General features: G+C 43.4%; 1 protein-coding gene across 2 annotated transcripts in view; it reads right to left on the bottom strand.

Annotated features, from left to right (window-relative positions):
- LOC137334222 (receptor-type tyrosine-protein phosphatase gamma-like) overlaps positions 1-16,933 on the bottom strand; it is a 549,824-nt gene that overhangs the window by 130,842 nt on the left and 402,049 nt on the right. For both annotated transcript variants that reach the window (XM_067998832.1, XM_067998831.1), the window contains exon 10: positions 8,283-8,391. In XM_067998832.1, coding sequence (XP_067854933.1) covers positions 8,283-8,391 — 109 coding nt within the window. The remainder of the gene's footprint in view (positions 1-8,282; positions 8,392-16,933) is intronic.

Genomic DNA, 16,933 nt, shown 5'->3' with positions numbered 1-16,933 from the left:
AATTGGAACCTGATTGAGTAGTGCCCAGAAAGCAGCCACTGAAGAGGTCAATTTATTCTTAAACAGTATCCTCATCTTGTTTCCTGCAAAATGATGTGGGAGATATGCAACCATCCATTTAGGTCTCTTCTGGATCCCTGCACTATAGGAAATGAATAATTGTCAACAAACCTAAATTGCTTTCTGCTCCAGGCATACTTTCTGATACCGGCACTGAAGTGGTGGGACCGGATGGCAAGCATAATGCTCGCCAACTTCCCACTGGGCCAAACAGCCAGGATTTTCTGGGGTTGCCTCCAATTAATTATTTATAATAAGCTCCCAGCCCAAATTGGGCTGGAAGGCTCATTGAGGGGAAGTGTGCAAGGCCGGAATTTATACATCTTAGCAGGCATTAAAGGCTTGCAGCCAAAATATAAAGGGATGCATCCATGGAAGATGAAAATGGTCACTTTATGAGGATAAAAATCATTGTCTTTATAAAGGGTCTAAAGGCTATTAATATTTTTGAAGTACATTTCTTTATATAGACTGTATTAGGCAAAAAAGTGGCTGGCAAAAGCTAGTGACTAACAAAATAAATGTGCAGACAGGTAAGTGACAGAACTGTGCAGTTCCTGAACCCCATTTTATGGCTAGAACATGGAGATACTTGAAGTGATTTTTAATCGCTGACTGCCTATTTCTCGGCTGAAAAATGGGCATTCAGCATTTGAAAATCAAGAGGGGAGGGGTACCTTGGCTATCCTATTAATGCCCAAGGCCTGTCTGATGCAATTTTCAGGCTGACCCGGAAATAGGTGAGCAGTTCGCCTGCTTGTTTCCGATGTGAGGTTTCTTAAACTTTGGTTGTAGAACCTCGATTGTAATGATCAGATACGACTGGGTGGAGGGACCACTGAAGGATGCTCAAAAAATGGCCCAGGAAACTTTTAATTTTAATTTTTGTAGGGCCAGGAAGGGCAGGAATACTCCTCCCGGGCCCGCAAAAAAAACTCCGGCCTGCTGCTGGCCCATTAGAGGCCCTTCCAGGATCGCCTCCACCCCCAACCCAGGCCTGACCTGCCAGCTGGCTCAATGTGGGAGCCGGTCAAGTTTCCACCCTCCAAAAACCGGCAAGCTGCAGAATGGTGCCCATTTGGCACCCGCAGCTAGCTGGAGGCAGTCGAATTAGTGCTGAACCATAAAGGGTTCGGCCTCCCGATACCGACTTTGGACAGGCAGCGTGGCTGCTCTGACGATTTCATGACCATTTTGGCAGAAGTCGAAGATTGCCCCCACTGCTACATACGGTAAGTGTGAAGAGGGTTGCCCTCCAGTGCACTCTCCCCAGAGGACAGCAGTGCAGTATGCCTTGCAGGAGGTGGCAGCCAGGCTCGATGCTTCATACAGTATCTACACGACCTGAGAACAGATGTGAAAGAAGATATCATACCTTATAGAAGCTGCCAGGTAAGTCAACCAAACAGTACCATTTAGCACGCAGATAGCCCAAATATGCAAGCCACAAAATGCTGTCAACTAGTTCTATAAATACTGCTAGCCCATGGCAAGCTCTATATGCTCATACTCAAGCAAAGCACAAATTGAAGCTACAACTTACAAGTGACACCTTTGGTATACTCATATATGCAAAGGGTTTCACACAAAATCATTGTTACACAACCTACCTGCATGATACATGGCCGTTGATGTACATGCTGGATATGGAACAGGCTTTCATTAATGCCCCCTTTATTTTGGGAAATGCGGTAGAGTGATGACATTGGACAACTGTGTCATGCTGTTGCTGCTATTCTGTGGATAGGAGATGAATGTGCTGACCTGTGCATTACTCACTTGTTTCACATACATATGGTCAGCACATTAGCTGATGCTGCCGATGATCCCTATGCCAGTCTGGTAGGATAGGGAGGCAAAGAAATTGAGGGAGTAGATGACCTTGACTGTCACTGCCAGTGGGGGTTGGCTGTAGGTGTTTCTTCAGCAGATGGCAGAGATATGAAGGAGTGGTGTGGGAAGGAGTTGTTCCATTTCATGGGACACTAGTACCAATACTGAGACAGGAAGGAGCTGTACCGTTGGGATGGGCTCCACCTGAACCAGCTGGGACCAGGGTCCTAGCGCAAGGGATAAATAGGGTGGTCACAAGGACTTTAAACTAGCAAATTGGGGGGGTGGGAGGGGAAGAGGGCTCAGATGGAAAAGGTAGTATAAATAATAATTCTAAAACCAAACAAAAAGGACGAGAGTAGAGTGATAGTCAGAAATTATGCTTTAGGCACTAAAAGTAAAGGGAAAACTTAAAGATGTAAAGTAATTAAATCAGGAGAGAAAAATAAGAAATGTGTGAGAAAAATAATATGAGTCGAAGGACAGGTGAGGATATGTGGCCCAAATAAGCGTTCTTTATACAAACGCATGGAGAATAAGGAACAAATTGAATGACTTGCAGGCGCAAATTCAACTTAAAGGGTACGACATGGTAGCCATTACTGAGACACGGCTGCAAGACGATCAGGACTGGGAACTGAATATACCAGGTTATAAGGTCTACAGAAAGGATAGGGAAACTGGTAGATGAGGAGGGGTAGCCTTCGTGATTAAGGATGAAATTACTTCAATGATAAGAGAGGATATAACAAGAGGTAAGCAGGCAGTGGAGACTTTATGGGTAGAATTAAGAAATAGAAAAGGATTTAAGACTGTAGTGGGAGCTGTGATAGCAGCTGTGAAGTGGCAGAATGTATAAATGCTGAGATTAGACAAGCATGTCGCAAAGGCAGAATGGTTTTAATGGGTGATTTTAACTTTCATATAGATTGGGATAAGTAGACGAGCTCATGTCAGAGAGATAGCAAATTTCTTGAGTGCGTTCAGCACAGCTTTCTCCAACAATATGTCCTAGAACCAACAAGGGGCAGGCCATATTAGATTTAATAATGAGTAATGAGCCAGATGTAGTTAACAGCCTAACGGTGCATGAACATTTATCTAATAGCGATCATAATATGATCGAGTTCAACGTTATGTTTGAAAGGGAGAAACCCGTATCAGCTACTAAAATTCTAAATTCAGGTAAGGCCGACTTCAACGGGATGAGACAGAGACTGTCCACAGTAAACTGGGCAAATCTATTAACGGGTAAAACGACAGAAGATCAGTGGGAGGTGTTCAAAAAAGAATTTAATGTGATACAGAACCAGTTTATAACCCTAAGGGGAAAGAGCTCTACTTGCCAAAAAAACAGCCATGGACGACAAAAGAAGTAAGAGGCAACATAAAACTAAAAGAAAAAGCATACAAAAATGCAAAAAATAGCACAGATCCTGGTGACTGGGAGAGATACAAAGAACAGCTAACAGTGGCAAAAAAGGTAATAAGAACTACAAAAAGGGAGTATGAAAAGAAACTTCCAAGGGATATCAAAATCAACACAAACATTTTTTACAATTATATTAGGAGAAAGAGGGTGGTCAAGATAAATGTGGGACCCCTTAAAAACTGATAATGGTGATATTATAAATGAAAATAAGGAAATAGTGGACATGTTAAATAATTACTTCGTGTCAGTATTTACCGTTCCCTTAGATTGGAAAATTGCACATGTCACTCCGCTATTTAAGAAAGGTGAGAGAGGGAAACCAAGGAATTATAGACCAGTTAGCCTAACATCTGTTGTCGGGAAATTGTTAGAGTCTATAATTAAGGATAGAGTGACTGAACACCTTGAAAATTTTCAGCTGATCAGAGAAAGCCAGCATGGATTTGTAAAGAGTAGGTCATATCGGATGAACCTGATTGAATTTTTTGAAGAGGTAAGTAAAGTAGTGGACAGGGGAATGTCTATGGATGTTGTTTATATGGACTTCCAGAAGGCATTCGATAAAGTCCCTCATAAGAGACTGTTATCTAAAGTTGAAGCTCACAGAATTGAGGACAAATTATTGACCTGGTTAAGAAATTGGCTGAGCGTCAGGAGACAGAGGGTAGGGTTAATGGGCAGGTACTCAAATTGGCAGGATGTGACTAGTGGCGGCACATGGGGATCTGTGCTGGGGCTTCAACTATTCGCTGTATTTATTAATGACTTGGATGACAGAATAGAGAGCCACATTTCCAAGTTTTCTGATGACACAAAGATAGGCAGCATTGTAAGCAATGTAGATGGAAGCATAAAATTACAGACAGATATTGATAAATTAAGTGAATAGTCAAAACTGTGATGAATGGATTTCAATGTTGGCAAGTGTGAGGTCATTCACTTTGGACCTAAAAAGGATAGATCAGAGTACCTTTTAAATGGTGAAAAGCTCAAAACAGTGGCGGTCCAAAGAGACTTAGGAGTCTATGTACATGGATCATTAAAATATCATGGACAGGTACAGAAAATAATCAAAAAGGTTAATGGAATGCCAGCCTTTATATCGAGAGGACCAGAATCCAAGGGGGTAGAAGTTATGCAACAGCTATACAAAGCTCTGGTTAGACCACAACTGGAGGACTATATTCAGTTCTGGGCGCAGCACCTTAGGAAGGATATATTGGCTTGGAGGGAGTGCAGCATAGATTTACTAGGATCATATCTGGACTCCGAGGGTTAAATTACAAGGAGAGATTACACAAACTAGGGTTGTATTCCCTGGAATTTAGAAGATTAGGGGGTGATTTCATCAAAGTTTTCAAGATATTAAGGGGAACTGATGGGGTAGATAGAGAGAAACTATTTCCGCTGGTTGGGGAGTCTCGGACTAGGGGACATAGCCTAAAAATTAGAGGCAGGAGTGAAGTTAGGAAACACTTCTATGTGCTAAGGGTGGTAGAAATTTGGAACTCTCTTCCGCAAACGCCAGTTGATGCTAGTACAACTGTTAATTTTAAATTTGAGATTGATAGATTTTTGTTAATTAAAGGTATTAAGGGATATGGGGCTAAAGCAGATATATGGAGTTAGGTCACAGATCAGCCATGATCTCATTGAATGGCGGAACAGGGTCGAGTGGCTAAATGGCCTACTCCTGTTCCTATGTTCCTATATGGAACTGGCTCCATGCTGATCTGGAGCCTCCAAGCAAATTGGCCACCATTCACCAAATATGTCTGCCAATGTCTGCAGATATAGATGGTGGCATATGGTCAGGTGGGAGGCAGCCCTCCTCTGGTGTCTGCTGATCTCTGTGGCACACCTCTTCCATCCTGTACCACTTCAAACATGCAATTGTGGTGCTTCAACACCAACCCCAACATTAATTTTAAGTTGACTTGCCAACCACGCGGTGCTCTTCACTTCAATGTCTTTCCATCCATTTAGCTTCAATAAAAGTTGCATTTTCAGCTCTTCTGCTGAAATCTTTTCCAGTGCCCCAAAACCTGTTCCACTCCTCTATCCACTGGCTTTAGCTACCAGAAAACATACCCTCTTAATTCAGAATTCTGCAAGCATCTACACAGTGGAAACAATGTTCCTGATCTGACTTGTGCAGAAGGGGACAAAACAACAGGAGAACAGTTTCTTGATCTAAATCAAGCTTTGTAGCAAACTGAGGTAACTGCCTGGGTGAATCCTAAGGGCCATCCTGTCAGAATGGCAAATCAAATACAAATATCTACAATAAGGGTGTTATTACAAGTTTGGCATCTGCCACAGATATGGGTACAAGACGAGGAGGAAAGAGACTTATGCTGGGGAAAAATGAACTCTAATACCACAGGCATTGGGAATTATGTGGGAGGAGGACAGCATGTATATTACTGCCCTGCAATATAACAACATGTTTATGTGCATTCTCAACACATGTTTCTCTAAAACCTATCAAGCTAGGCCATACTCCTAGTGTCACCCTTGACTCAGTAGTAGCACTCTCACTTCTGAGTCAGAAGGTTGTGGGTTCAAGCCCCACTCCAGGGACTTGAGCAAATAGTCTAGCCTGACACTACAGTAGAGCACTGAGGGAGTGCTGCGCTGTTGGAGGTGCTGTCTTTCGGATGAGACATTAAACCAAGTTTGATCTGCTCTCTCAGTTAGATGTAAAAGATCCAATGGGGCTACTCGAAGAACAGCAGAGGAGTTCTCCCAGTGTCCTTTCCAACATTTATCCCTCAACCAACACCATCAAAACATATTATCTGGTGATTTATCTCATTGCCCTTTGTGGGACCTTGTGTGCAAATTAGCTACCATGTTTACCTACAATACAATGGTGATTGCACTTCAAAAGTACTTAATTGGCTGTGAAACACTTTGGAACATTCTGAGGATGTGAAAGACAAAAATAATTATAACTTTTTCTTTCCTACTATCATGTGTGAAAGATCTGGAATAAAGAAAGTGTTTATTTATAAGCCTATTTTCCACTGATCATTTGATAATCATAAGATGAAAGTTTAAAAACTCTGAACTCCTCTTGTCCCCTCTCCACAAAAAGATTTTTCTGATTTTTCAGGCCAATGTCCCATCACCTTGCTGAGTTACAGTTCTACAGGGATGTAAAAGTGCCGATGAGCATGGACGTTGACTGTTGGTAAGTACTAAATTGCAGAGGCAGCAAAGCTGAACCCAGTCCAGGCCTCACCCTACATTTACACAAATATGTGCAATACCAAACCCTTTTTGTGCATGCTCCAATCACCGAATGGGCGACAATCGTAAAATTATGTCTTTTTACACATGCATCACTTCAGTCAGGCTCTGAACAATTGCTTCCATCTTGAATCACCGTTTGAATTTATGTCTTGTGTTTCTGTTTTTAAAACCACAGTTTGCCATACATCAATTTGAATCTGATTTCAATTTACTTCATCTGTCCCTCATCCTTTGTATGGATAGTCACCCAGCACACATCCATCTGGTTCTAGAAGCAATGTCATCTAAATGCTATTTAGAAAGCCCAAAGTGTTTTCATGCACAGCTTTATCATAGTGCAGAATACATCTGCAAGGAAGAGATAACTACATTATTGTCATTCCATAATACAACTATTTCACCACTGAACTCAGCATTTGACAAGAATAAAAACTGTCGTTATGAGTTATGGGAAAGAAGAGTAAGAGAGAATGGAAGGATGGATGATGCAGGGCCACTTATACTCCAGTATATCTAGGCAGAGGGATGTAGCTGAATACTTCACTGTAAAACAAACAAGGTGCGATTTACCATTGATTCCCCCTCAATTAGTTATTTCACTGATTTGCTCCCCTTTTGAAAACAGTTATTCAAATGTGTAGAGTACAATTATTTTAGCATAAGGTATTCAGGAATGTTTATTATTTTTCAGTAATGCCATCTCTTCCCATCAGGTGATGGCATTGTGACCATTGGCCAGTGATTGACACAATGTTTTACAACATTCTTAGTGACAACATATGGAATAGTCATAAAGAAATCTCCAACAGCTCGAAAATGGATTAAAATACACAATGCTAAATAATGTACATTATAAAAAGTAAATAACATCGGAAGGTCAAATAATATTCTTGGGGTTCAGAACACAATGTAAAACTCTTGAACTTTGCTATCAGTTTATAACAATATCCAAACACCATATTGCATCTTTATAGACACTCATGCTTGTTATATTTCCCCATATGTACAATCAGAAATATGAAAAATTTACAATTTGTAAAAATTTGTCCAAACAATTCAATAGGAAATTTTTGAAAAATTCACTTTTCTTCAATTCAGTGTTCCATTCTTTTCAGATGCTGATGGATCTGCTGTGTATATTCAGCCGTTTCTGTTTTTATCTCAGATTCCCAGCATTTCCTTGCTATCTCAGCACTGCATTACCCAATGGTTTACTTTGTTCCGAAAACACTGCTTTGATATCGTCTCTGCATATTTGTGAATTGTGAGACTTCTGTATTTTTGCAGATTTTGCTTCTATTGTAATTTGAATTTACAAATCTCTCAAAATGTAATCACTTTTAACCTGCATTAATTACAACAGTAATAATGATTTGCTTATTAATGACTATTTTAGAAAATATTTCGATAGTGGTTTGTAAAACAGCTGCTGAATCTCACTAAACCACATGCTATTATCCCATGGAATTAAAAATATTTACACACTTATGAATTGATCAGATTTGTTCAATCCTGCCAGCACATAGGACAGAAACCTCACAATGGAAGACCCATAGTGGAAAGGGAGAGACAGAAGCAGAGTAAAGAACTTGCATTTATACTTGCTTTATGGTGTTGTTGACCATAAATAAACCATTTATTACCATTTAAATAATCACAAGCATTTCAAAGTTTGATCATCTTTCTCATGTTGACTCACCTTGAAACAGCATTGTCTGGCTAAAATCACTTCGCAGATCATTCTGACACACAGCTTGAACACGAAACAGGTAGAGTTTATCCAGGGAGACATGATTGATAATCGCTTCCTGTGACAGGAGTACAAGAAAACAAATTACTTATTACATATTCAGTTAAATACAATCTATGTTCAGCTGCATACTCTAAGCTCATTAGCTGGAGTTCAAATGAAACAATCCTTTTGAATACTAACAAAAATAGTTAAAAGGTTCAACAAACACCAGTTTATTTAAAGAAAGAGAGAATATTCTTGCCAAGTGAGATTTAACTATTCCCAATTCCCAAAGTTATAAAGATACTTAAAGACCCAATATAAATATGGTCTGGTACAAAGTCATTACCCTTCAGGCAATAGGGAATATATTTATGAACAGATAAATCGATGTGTATTAGTGTGATTAAGCTCCAATAAAATGAACAAATGCTAAAAGAAGAATTACAGTGTAATTTATTCCACAGTTGATAAGAGCCCAATTTTTAGCCAAATCAAACAGATTTTTTGCAACATTTCATATGTAGAAATTCTGATTCAAGGTGGTAATAAAATCATGTTTGTTGCATGCAGCTGTGCCTATTTAAGGGCACGTCATGGCTTTATACCAAATTAAAAGTATGCAACAACATCTGGTTTTACTCAACATGCTGAACCTGAAAGACTTTTAGTGAAGTCCCAGACAAAGTCCATGTTGTTTGAAGTTTGCCTCAGACCTGAAAAATATTTTTTTCTTACTATTTCTCATTACCCCACAGGGTCTCTGCAGCTTGCAAATGGGAGCATGGCAGCTGCTTGGCACACCAGCTGATGGTAAGTTTAAGGCAAAAACCGTGTTTGGCTTTTGTCCCCTGGACAATTGTTAGCAGCAGAGTCTGTATGCTTACAGATGTGAAACAGCCAAAACTATGTCAGCATCGAATCCAGAGTTGGCATGTCACATTAACAATGTCTGGTGTAAAATAGCGTTTTATTTCACAAATATTTGGTAATAATCTCACAACAGTTTGTCAAATTCAGTCTTGCTCTTGAATATGTAAAGTAATTTGATAGAATTTGATAGAAGTGTTCAAAATCATGAAGGGTTTAGATAAAGTAAATGAAGAGAAATTGGTTGCCATTGGTGGAAGGGTTGAGGACCAGCGGACACAGATTTAGGGTGATTGGCAAAACAGCCAAAGGCGACATGAGGAAAAACTTTTTTACGCAGTGATTAGTTATGATCTGGAATGTGCTGCCTGAAAGGGTGGTGGAAGCAGATTCAATCGTGGCTTTCAAAAAGGAATTGGATAAATACATAAAGGGAAAAAAATTGCAGGGCTATGGGGAAAGAGCAGGGGAACAGGACTAACTGGACTGCTCTTACAAAGAGCCGGCACGGGCTCAATGGGCCGAATGGCCTCCTTGTGTGCTATAACCATTCTATGATTCTATAATTAAAACATTGCACAAGTCCCAAAGCTAATGAACGCTAATTTCAAATGCCATGGTATCTGAGCAAGCCAGTAACCTCCAACTTAGAGGCTGGCAGAGCTATTAGGGTGACGTGTCACTCGATGACCACTACCTTCACTACTGCTCCTTGCGACAGGACTCTAAAGTTAGGGAAAGAAATATGGGAACTTACTCATAAAATTGTCTGTCCAATACGTTTTGTTCCCAGAGGCTGACCCTCTCTCAATGGCCGGGGGCTTTTTTTTGTACAGCTGGGCATGCTCGTTCAATTTTTTTTTGGGCCGCTGTGTACATAAAACCCTGTAGGTTCTGAACATGCGCAGCTTTAGTAACTAGGGATCTTAGTGCTGGACCTCTTGCAGAATGTTCAACTGACCATTAGTAAAGATAAACTAAACTTTTAAAAATTAGCTGTGATTTCCAGCATCATTATTGGGAATCTTACCTGTTTGTTTAAATCATAACCCAAGTTAACTTGGGATTTGCTTCTTATGGTGAAAATGTTCGTATTGTTAGACAAAGACTGGATGAAAAATAATTAGTCTAATTATTGCATCTTTTTTTAATGAAATTTAACAGCAGGTGACATTAACATATGACACTTAAACAAATGGCCCATGACTCGGAACAATCTGCTCCTCAAAGACCAAATAACTAAATTCTCTTTTTGCCTGTACTTCGTGTTGGTTTGTGGTTTGGATATTGTGGGCCTGGAGGTTTGGAAAGAGCTGTTTTAAGGATGGTTGCCAGTGGTGTATAAATCCTAAATTAGAACATCAAAATCTGGATTGGGAAACAGAAAGTTCTGCCAGGCTCTAGCTGATTGCTTTGTCTGAGGGCATGAGTAAAACATTACTGCTATTGTTCAGGGAATCGGGGACACACAGCTTGAACCAGCAGGGTAGTACTGTTATGAGGATGGACTTTTGCTTTGGCATTACAAATGAAAGCCACTATTCAGGGATGTCAGAAAAACTGGTACGACTGCAATGCCAAGCACCAGGAGTACCAGGCAGGCCAGAACATGCAAGTTCTTTTGGCAATGTGGTGTAATAAGTTACAGGCCCACAGGTTCACAGTGGTGGAAAGGTGCAGCAAGATAGATTACATCGGTGAGATACCCAATTTACCACATAAGCACATGAACTATGCTAAAACCTGACCTTAGTTTAGTGCAGCAGTTGCAAGCTACTTATATTCTTTTACCACTCGAGGAGGTAGCTCAGCTTATAAAACTACTGTAAAACATACTTTGTGTTACTGCTACTGTTTGCTTGTACTCTTACTGTTATTAATAAATGTATTTGGTAGTTAAAAGTTTAAAAGTCTCGTGTTACATTATCGTATTGCTTTTCAAAGACAAGGAGGATCACATGAGATTTCATAACAAAACTAGTAGCTGAAATAATAATAATGAAGTTTCTCTGTTCGTTCTGTGGATGGGCTATGAATTTACTAAAATATCTGAGGAAGTGAAAACACTCTGTCCAGGACACAGAGCGAGGTCTCACCTATAAAAATATTCTGAGACGTGGAAATCAAAAATAACTCGAGTGAAGAAACCGCGGAAATGTAACAAGTGGTTCTGGGGTTTGGAATTGGTGTATTGGGAGTATGGATGTGGTGGAAGGAGGGTGCTAGGGTATGGCAGTGATAGGAAGGTGGTTTGGGGGTTTGGAAGAAGTAGGATGGCAGTGGCATGATGTGGAAACAATGGGGAAAGGGACTGCTGGATGTTGAAGTATTGGAGGGTAATTCTGAGAATGGGAATGGCGGAAAGGAAAGTAGCATGGTGTTGCTGAGAAAGCATGACAGCCACACTTGAGGCTGTGGCTGAGGATCTGCTATAGAAGTTCTTTAAATTACTGCATTGCAATGGTATAAAATGGCTTCCTTTTGCTGTCCACTTTTAATATCATTCATGATCAAATTGAATTATAAACTTTGTTTGAAGGATTAGTGCAGGTTATCTTCCAATAATTCTGAGAAAACTGAAATGTTTTGCTTCTCTCTGATTTTAAATTCTATGGGCCTGATAATAACGCAGAGGCAGGTTCTGAGCAGGGGGAGGGCAATAGTGGGCAAGAAGATGCTTGGGTTTGTGGGAATGTCCAATTTCAACATGGATACCTCATTATCATTTTACTTCCGGGTTTCACGTCTCCAACGCGCACCCGCATGACGCAATCTCAACTCGACTATTTAATGGGCCAATTCAAAGATGGAATTTGGAGGAGTTGGGAGCATTTAGAAAGACACGGAAAAGTTAGAAGATGGAGTCAGGATGTTCAAAGGTTGCGCCCCGTTTCAACGACGTGCCACTTGATGTATTGCTGGGTGCAGTAAGGAGGTACTGTTACCCAGCAAAGGCAAGAAGAAGCCTGCTGCTGTCACCAAGAAGGTATAGTTAGAGGTGGCTGAGGAGGTTAGCAGCAGGAGCATAGTGCCCTGTACCTGGATCCAGTGTATGAAGCGGTTTAATGACCTAACCAAGTCAGGAAAGGTGAGCACAGTTGCAGATTCACCGACATCCTGCAGTGCACCCCCACTTCTCACTCTGTCTTGTCAAGAGTACTTTATCACATCACTCCTCACAGCCACTTAAGTTTCAAGAGCACCCATCGTTCAGTTTCTATGCACTTCCTCACGTCCCCATTTATTCATCCACCACTGCCACTCACCCAAATCCTTATGCAATGTGATGTCACCTCACATCCTCAAATGCATGCAGTGACAATTGTGATGCATCTGCCTGACAGTCACCCTCACCGAATGCACTGTATCCATCGAGTGAACACATGCCTTACTCATAAGTCTGTCATTCCCCCTTGAGGAGAAGCATGTACAAAATACAAGGGAGAGGGAGAGGACTGGAGGTGGCCCACTACAAGTAGTGCAGCTGACATCTTCAGAGGAAGAGGTCATGGAGATCAGTGGCATATCTGCATCCCTGACGCTTGGAGATGGAGAGACTAGGAGCTCGTAGTTGCCTGGTGACAGTATTAAATATCTCAAACCCACATCTTGTATAAGACGAAGTCACATTGACTTGATTTCAGCGCCGAGTGAAATACCATCATCTTAATTATGCTAAGTAGCGACATTTTTACATTGCCATTACTAATTCAGATCCATCTCTTCTCTCCTTCACAGTCATCACGAGAAGAACAGCAGTCCATGGACCTTGCAGATGATGATACCTCAGAGGAGTTGATTCCCTCTGAGGGTGCACCATCACAGGACCCATGCTAACCAGGCACCAGTGCAGATACCAGCACTTCGGTGGATCCTGTTAGACAGTTAGTTGGGTTGTCACCTGGTGAATCACAGTTCACAATGTGGACGAGCAGAGAGCGGTGGTTGGGACAGCTGTGGAGAGTCTGCGTCGGAGGGCGCACTCTTCTCCAAGCTCAGCTCAGATGGACTTAGATGCTGAATCCTGAGGGGTACCGATGAAAAGGATAATCATGGAGGGACAACAACAAATTTGCGAGGTACTGGCAGTCGTGCTGCGCACTGTCCACAATAGCAGAGAGGATGGAGGAGTCCAGCTCAAGCATTTGTGGAGTGATGTCGCAGGCCATTGTGAGGATGTCTTAGCATGGATAGAGTGGCCTCCTCTATGGAACTTCAATCGTGGCAATCTAATCAGTTCATGTAGGCCCTGATTACGGCCATGCAGACTATGGATGCCAGCATGTCTGCCACCTTAAACAAGATGACAGATACGTCAGCCAAATCCTTACAAGGCGTCACTGATCTGCACTAAGCTGCTCTCCCGCAGAGAGGTAGGAGTGATGTGTCACTGGCCCAGGACAGACAGATGATGGCGAAAGGAGAAATGGAAGTGGAAACTCCATTCAAAGTGCTCGCACATCTCACCCATTGATCCCCCCTTAACCAGTACCCAACATGCAGCTTCCTCTCCCCATGTCAGGGTCTGCTCCTGCACAGGTGCAGGTGGAGCAGTCGTTGGCAGGGCCCTCACGGGCTCCAACACCCAGAGGTCATCGGCCAAGAGCATCTCAGCAGTCAGAGCACAGATCAGAGCACCCTGCCTCAATGTCTGCTGAAGCCACAGGGGTTGCACCAGATAGGAGCGGTTAAAAAAAGGAAAAGAAAAACTTTGCAGTTCACCAAGGGTATGCACAGGGGTGTTTGTGAAAACGTTATGCTATTAAGTTTCCTTTTTTAGTCAATTCACATAAAATTGATTAATTTACGCCACTTCCCCGTGTTGCCCATTCTTCCGTGCCGAGCAGTAACTCAGCTTTTCAGTTGCTTGGTGATGAATGTCAAGACATGAACTGACCGGGCCAATTGGTGCATGTGCAATGGATGGATGGTTGGTTACAGGACTGCTTTATGTCTGTGAGGGTGGTGGGGAGGGGGGGGCGGTGGTTGGAAAGTACCAGGGGATATGATAGTCACTCACGCTAGTCCAAAGTAACTAGCTTTTAGAGCATCCCTGCCATCCCGAGCAGCATGTGAGCGGCTGATCTGGCATTGGGAGCCCCATCTTCCTCTTCCTCCTCCTCTCGATTAAAATCCTAATCAGATGACGAGGGGCTTATTCCTCCTCCACCTCTAGTCCTTTCTGCAGCGCTGTGTTGTGCAGAATGCAGCATACAGTGATCATCCAAGAGACCCTCGCTGGCGAGTATTGAAGGGCGCCTCCAGACCTGTCCAGGCACCTGCAGCGCGTCATGAGCATACGGATGACTTGCTTGATGACGCATCAAGTAGCCATATGTTCTTGAGGTTCACTGGTAGGATTCCTCGGCCAGATTTGAAGGGGGTATCCTTTGTCGCCTAGCTGCCACCCCTTAAGGATGCTTCCGGGTATGAACAGGTGGGTGATGTTGAACTGCTGCACTATGAAAGCATCATGGCAGCTCCCAGGGAATTTGGTGCACACCAATGTGGATCTTTTCTTGTGGTTGCACACTGGTGGAATTTTTTTTTTTTATTCGTCCACGGGATGTGGGCGTCGCTGGCGAGGCCAGCATTTATTGCCCATCCCGAATTGCCCTTGAGAAGGTGGTGGTGAGCCGCCTTCTTGAACCGCTGCAGTCCGTGTGGTGACGGTTCTCCCACAGTGCTGTTAGGAAGGGAGTTCCAGGATTTTGACCCAGCGACAATGAAGGAACGGCGATATATTTCCAAGTCGGGATGGTGTGTGACTTGGAGGGGAATGTGCAGGTGGTGTTGTTCCCATGTACCTGCTGCTCTTGTCCTTCTAGGTGGTAGAGGTCGCGGGTTTGGGAGGTGCTGTCGAAGAAGCCTTGGCGAGTTGCTGCAGTGCATCCTGTGGATGGTGCACACTGCAGCCACAGTGCGCCGGTGGTGAAGGGAGTGAATGTTTAGGGTGGTGGATGGGGTGCCAATCAAGCGGGCTGCTTAATCTTGGATGGTGTTGAGCTTCTTGAGTGTTGTTGGAGCTGCACTCATCCAGGCAAGTGGAGAGTATTCCATCACACTCCTGACTTGTGCCTTGTAGATGGTGGAAAGGCTTTGGGGAGTCAGGAGGTGAGTCACTCGCCGCAGAATACCCAGCCTCTGACCTGCTCTCGTAGCCACAGTATTTATATGGCTGGTCCAGTTAAGTTTCTGGTCAATGGTGACCCCCAGGATGTTGATTGTGGGGGATTCGGCGATGGTAATGTTGTTGAATGTCAAGGGGAGGTGGTTAGACTCTCTCTTGTTGGAGATGGTCATTGCCTGGCACTTGTCTGGCGCGAATGTTACTTGCCACTGATGAGCCCAAGCCTGGATGTTGTCCAGGTCTTGCTGCATGCGGGCTCGGACTGCTTCATTATTTGAGGGGTTGCGAATGGAACTGAACACTGTACAGTCATCAGCGAACATCCCCATTTTTGACCTTATGATGGAGGGAAGGTCATTGATGAAGCAGCTGAAGATGGTTGGGCCTAGGACACTGCCCTGAGGAACTCCTGCAGCAATGTCCTGGGGCTGAGATGATTGGCCTCCAACAACCACTACCATCTTCCTTTGTGCTCGGTATGACTCCAGCCACTGGAGAGTTTTCCCCCTGATTCCCATTGACTTCAATTTTACTAGGGCTCCTTGGTGCCACACTCGGTCAAATGCTGCCTTGATGTCAAGGGCAGTCACTCTCACCTCACCTCTGGAATTCAGCTCTGTTGTCCATGTTTGGACCAGGGCGGTAATGAGGTCTGGAGCCGAGTGGTCCTGGCGGAACCCAAACTGAGCATCGGTGAGCAGGTTATTGGTGAGTAAGTGCCGCTTGATAGCACTGTCGACGACACCTTCCATCACTTTGCTGATGATTGAGAGTAGACTGATGGGGCGGTAATTGGCCGGATTGGATTTGTCCTGCTTTTTGTGGACAGGACATACCTGGGCAATTTTCCACATTGTCGGGTAGATGCCAGTGTTGTAGCTGTACTGGAACAGCTTGGCTAGAGGCGCAGCTAGTTCTGGAGCAGAAGTCTTCAGGACTACAGCTGGGATGTTGTCGGGGCCCATAGCCTTTGCTGTATCCAGTGCATTCAGCCGTTTCTTGATATCACGTGGAGTGAATCGAATTGGCCGAAGACTGGCTTCCGTGATGGTGGGGATATCGGGAGGAGGCCGAGATGGATCGTCCACTCGGCACTTCTGGCTGAAAATGGTTGCAAATGCTTCAGCCTTGTCTTTTGCACTCACGTGCTGGACTCCACCATCATTGAGGATGGGGATGTTTGCAGAGCCTCCTCCTCCCGTTAGTTGTTTAATTGTCCACCACCATTCACGACTGGATGTGGCAGGACTGCAGAGCTTTGATCTGATCCGTTGGTTGTGGAATCGCTTAGCTCTGTCTATAGCATGTTGCTTCCGCTGTTTAGCATGCATGTAGTCCTGAGTTGTAGCTTCACCAGGTTGGCACCTCATTTTTGGGTACGCCTGGTGCTGCTCCTGGCATGCTCTTCTACACTCCTCATTGAACCAGGATTGATCCCCTGGCTTGTTGGTAATGGCAGAGTGAGGAATATGCCGGGCCATGAGGTTACAGATTGTGCTGGAATACAATTCTGCTGCTGCTGATGGCCCACAGCGCCTCACGGATGCCCAGTTTTGAGCTGCTAGATCTGTTCTGAATCTATCCCATTTAGCACGGTGGTAGTGCCACACAACACATT

The sequence above is a fragment of the Heptranchias perlo genome, chromosome 17, assembly GCF_035084215.1.
Source record: "Heptranchias perlo isolate sHepPer1 chromosome 17, sHepPer1.hap1, whole genome shotgun sequence".
In the NCBI taxonomy this organism is placed as follows: Eukaryota; Metazoa; Chordata; class Chondrichthyes; order Hexanchiformes; family Hexanchidae; genus Heptranchias; species Heptranchias perlo.
Note: the sequence above shows the minus strand (reverse complement) of the source record. Positions and strands in the feature narration are given on the sequence as shown.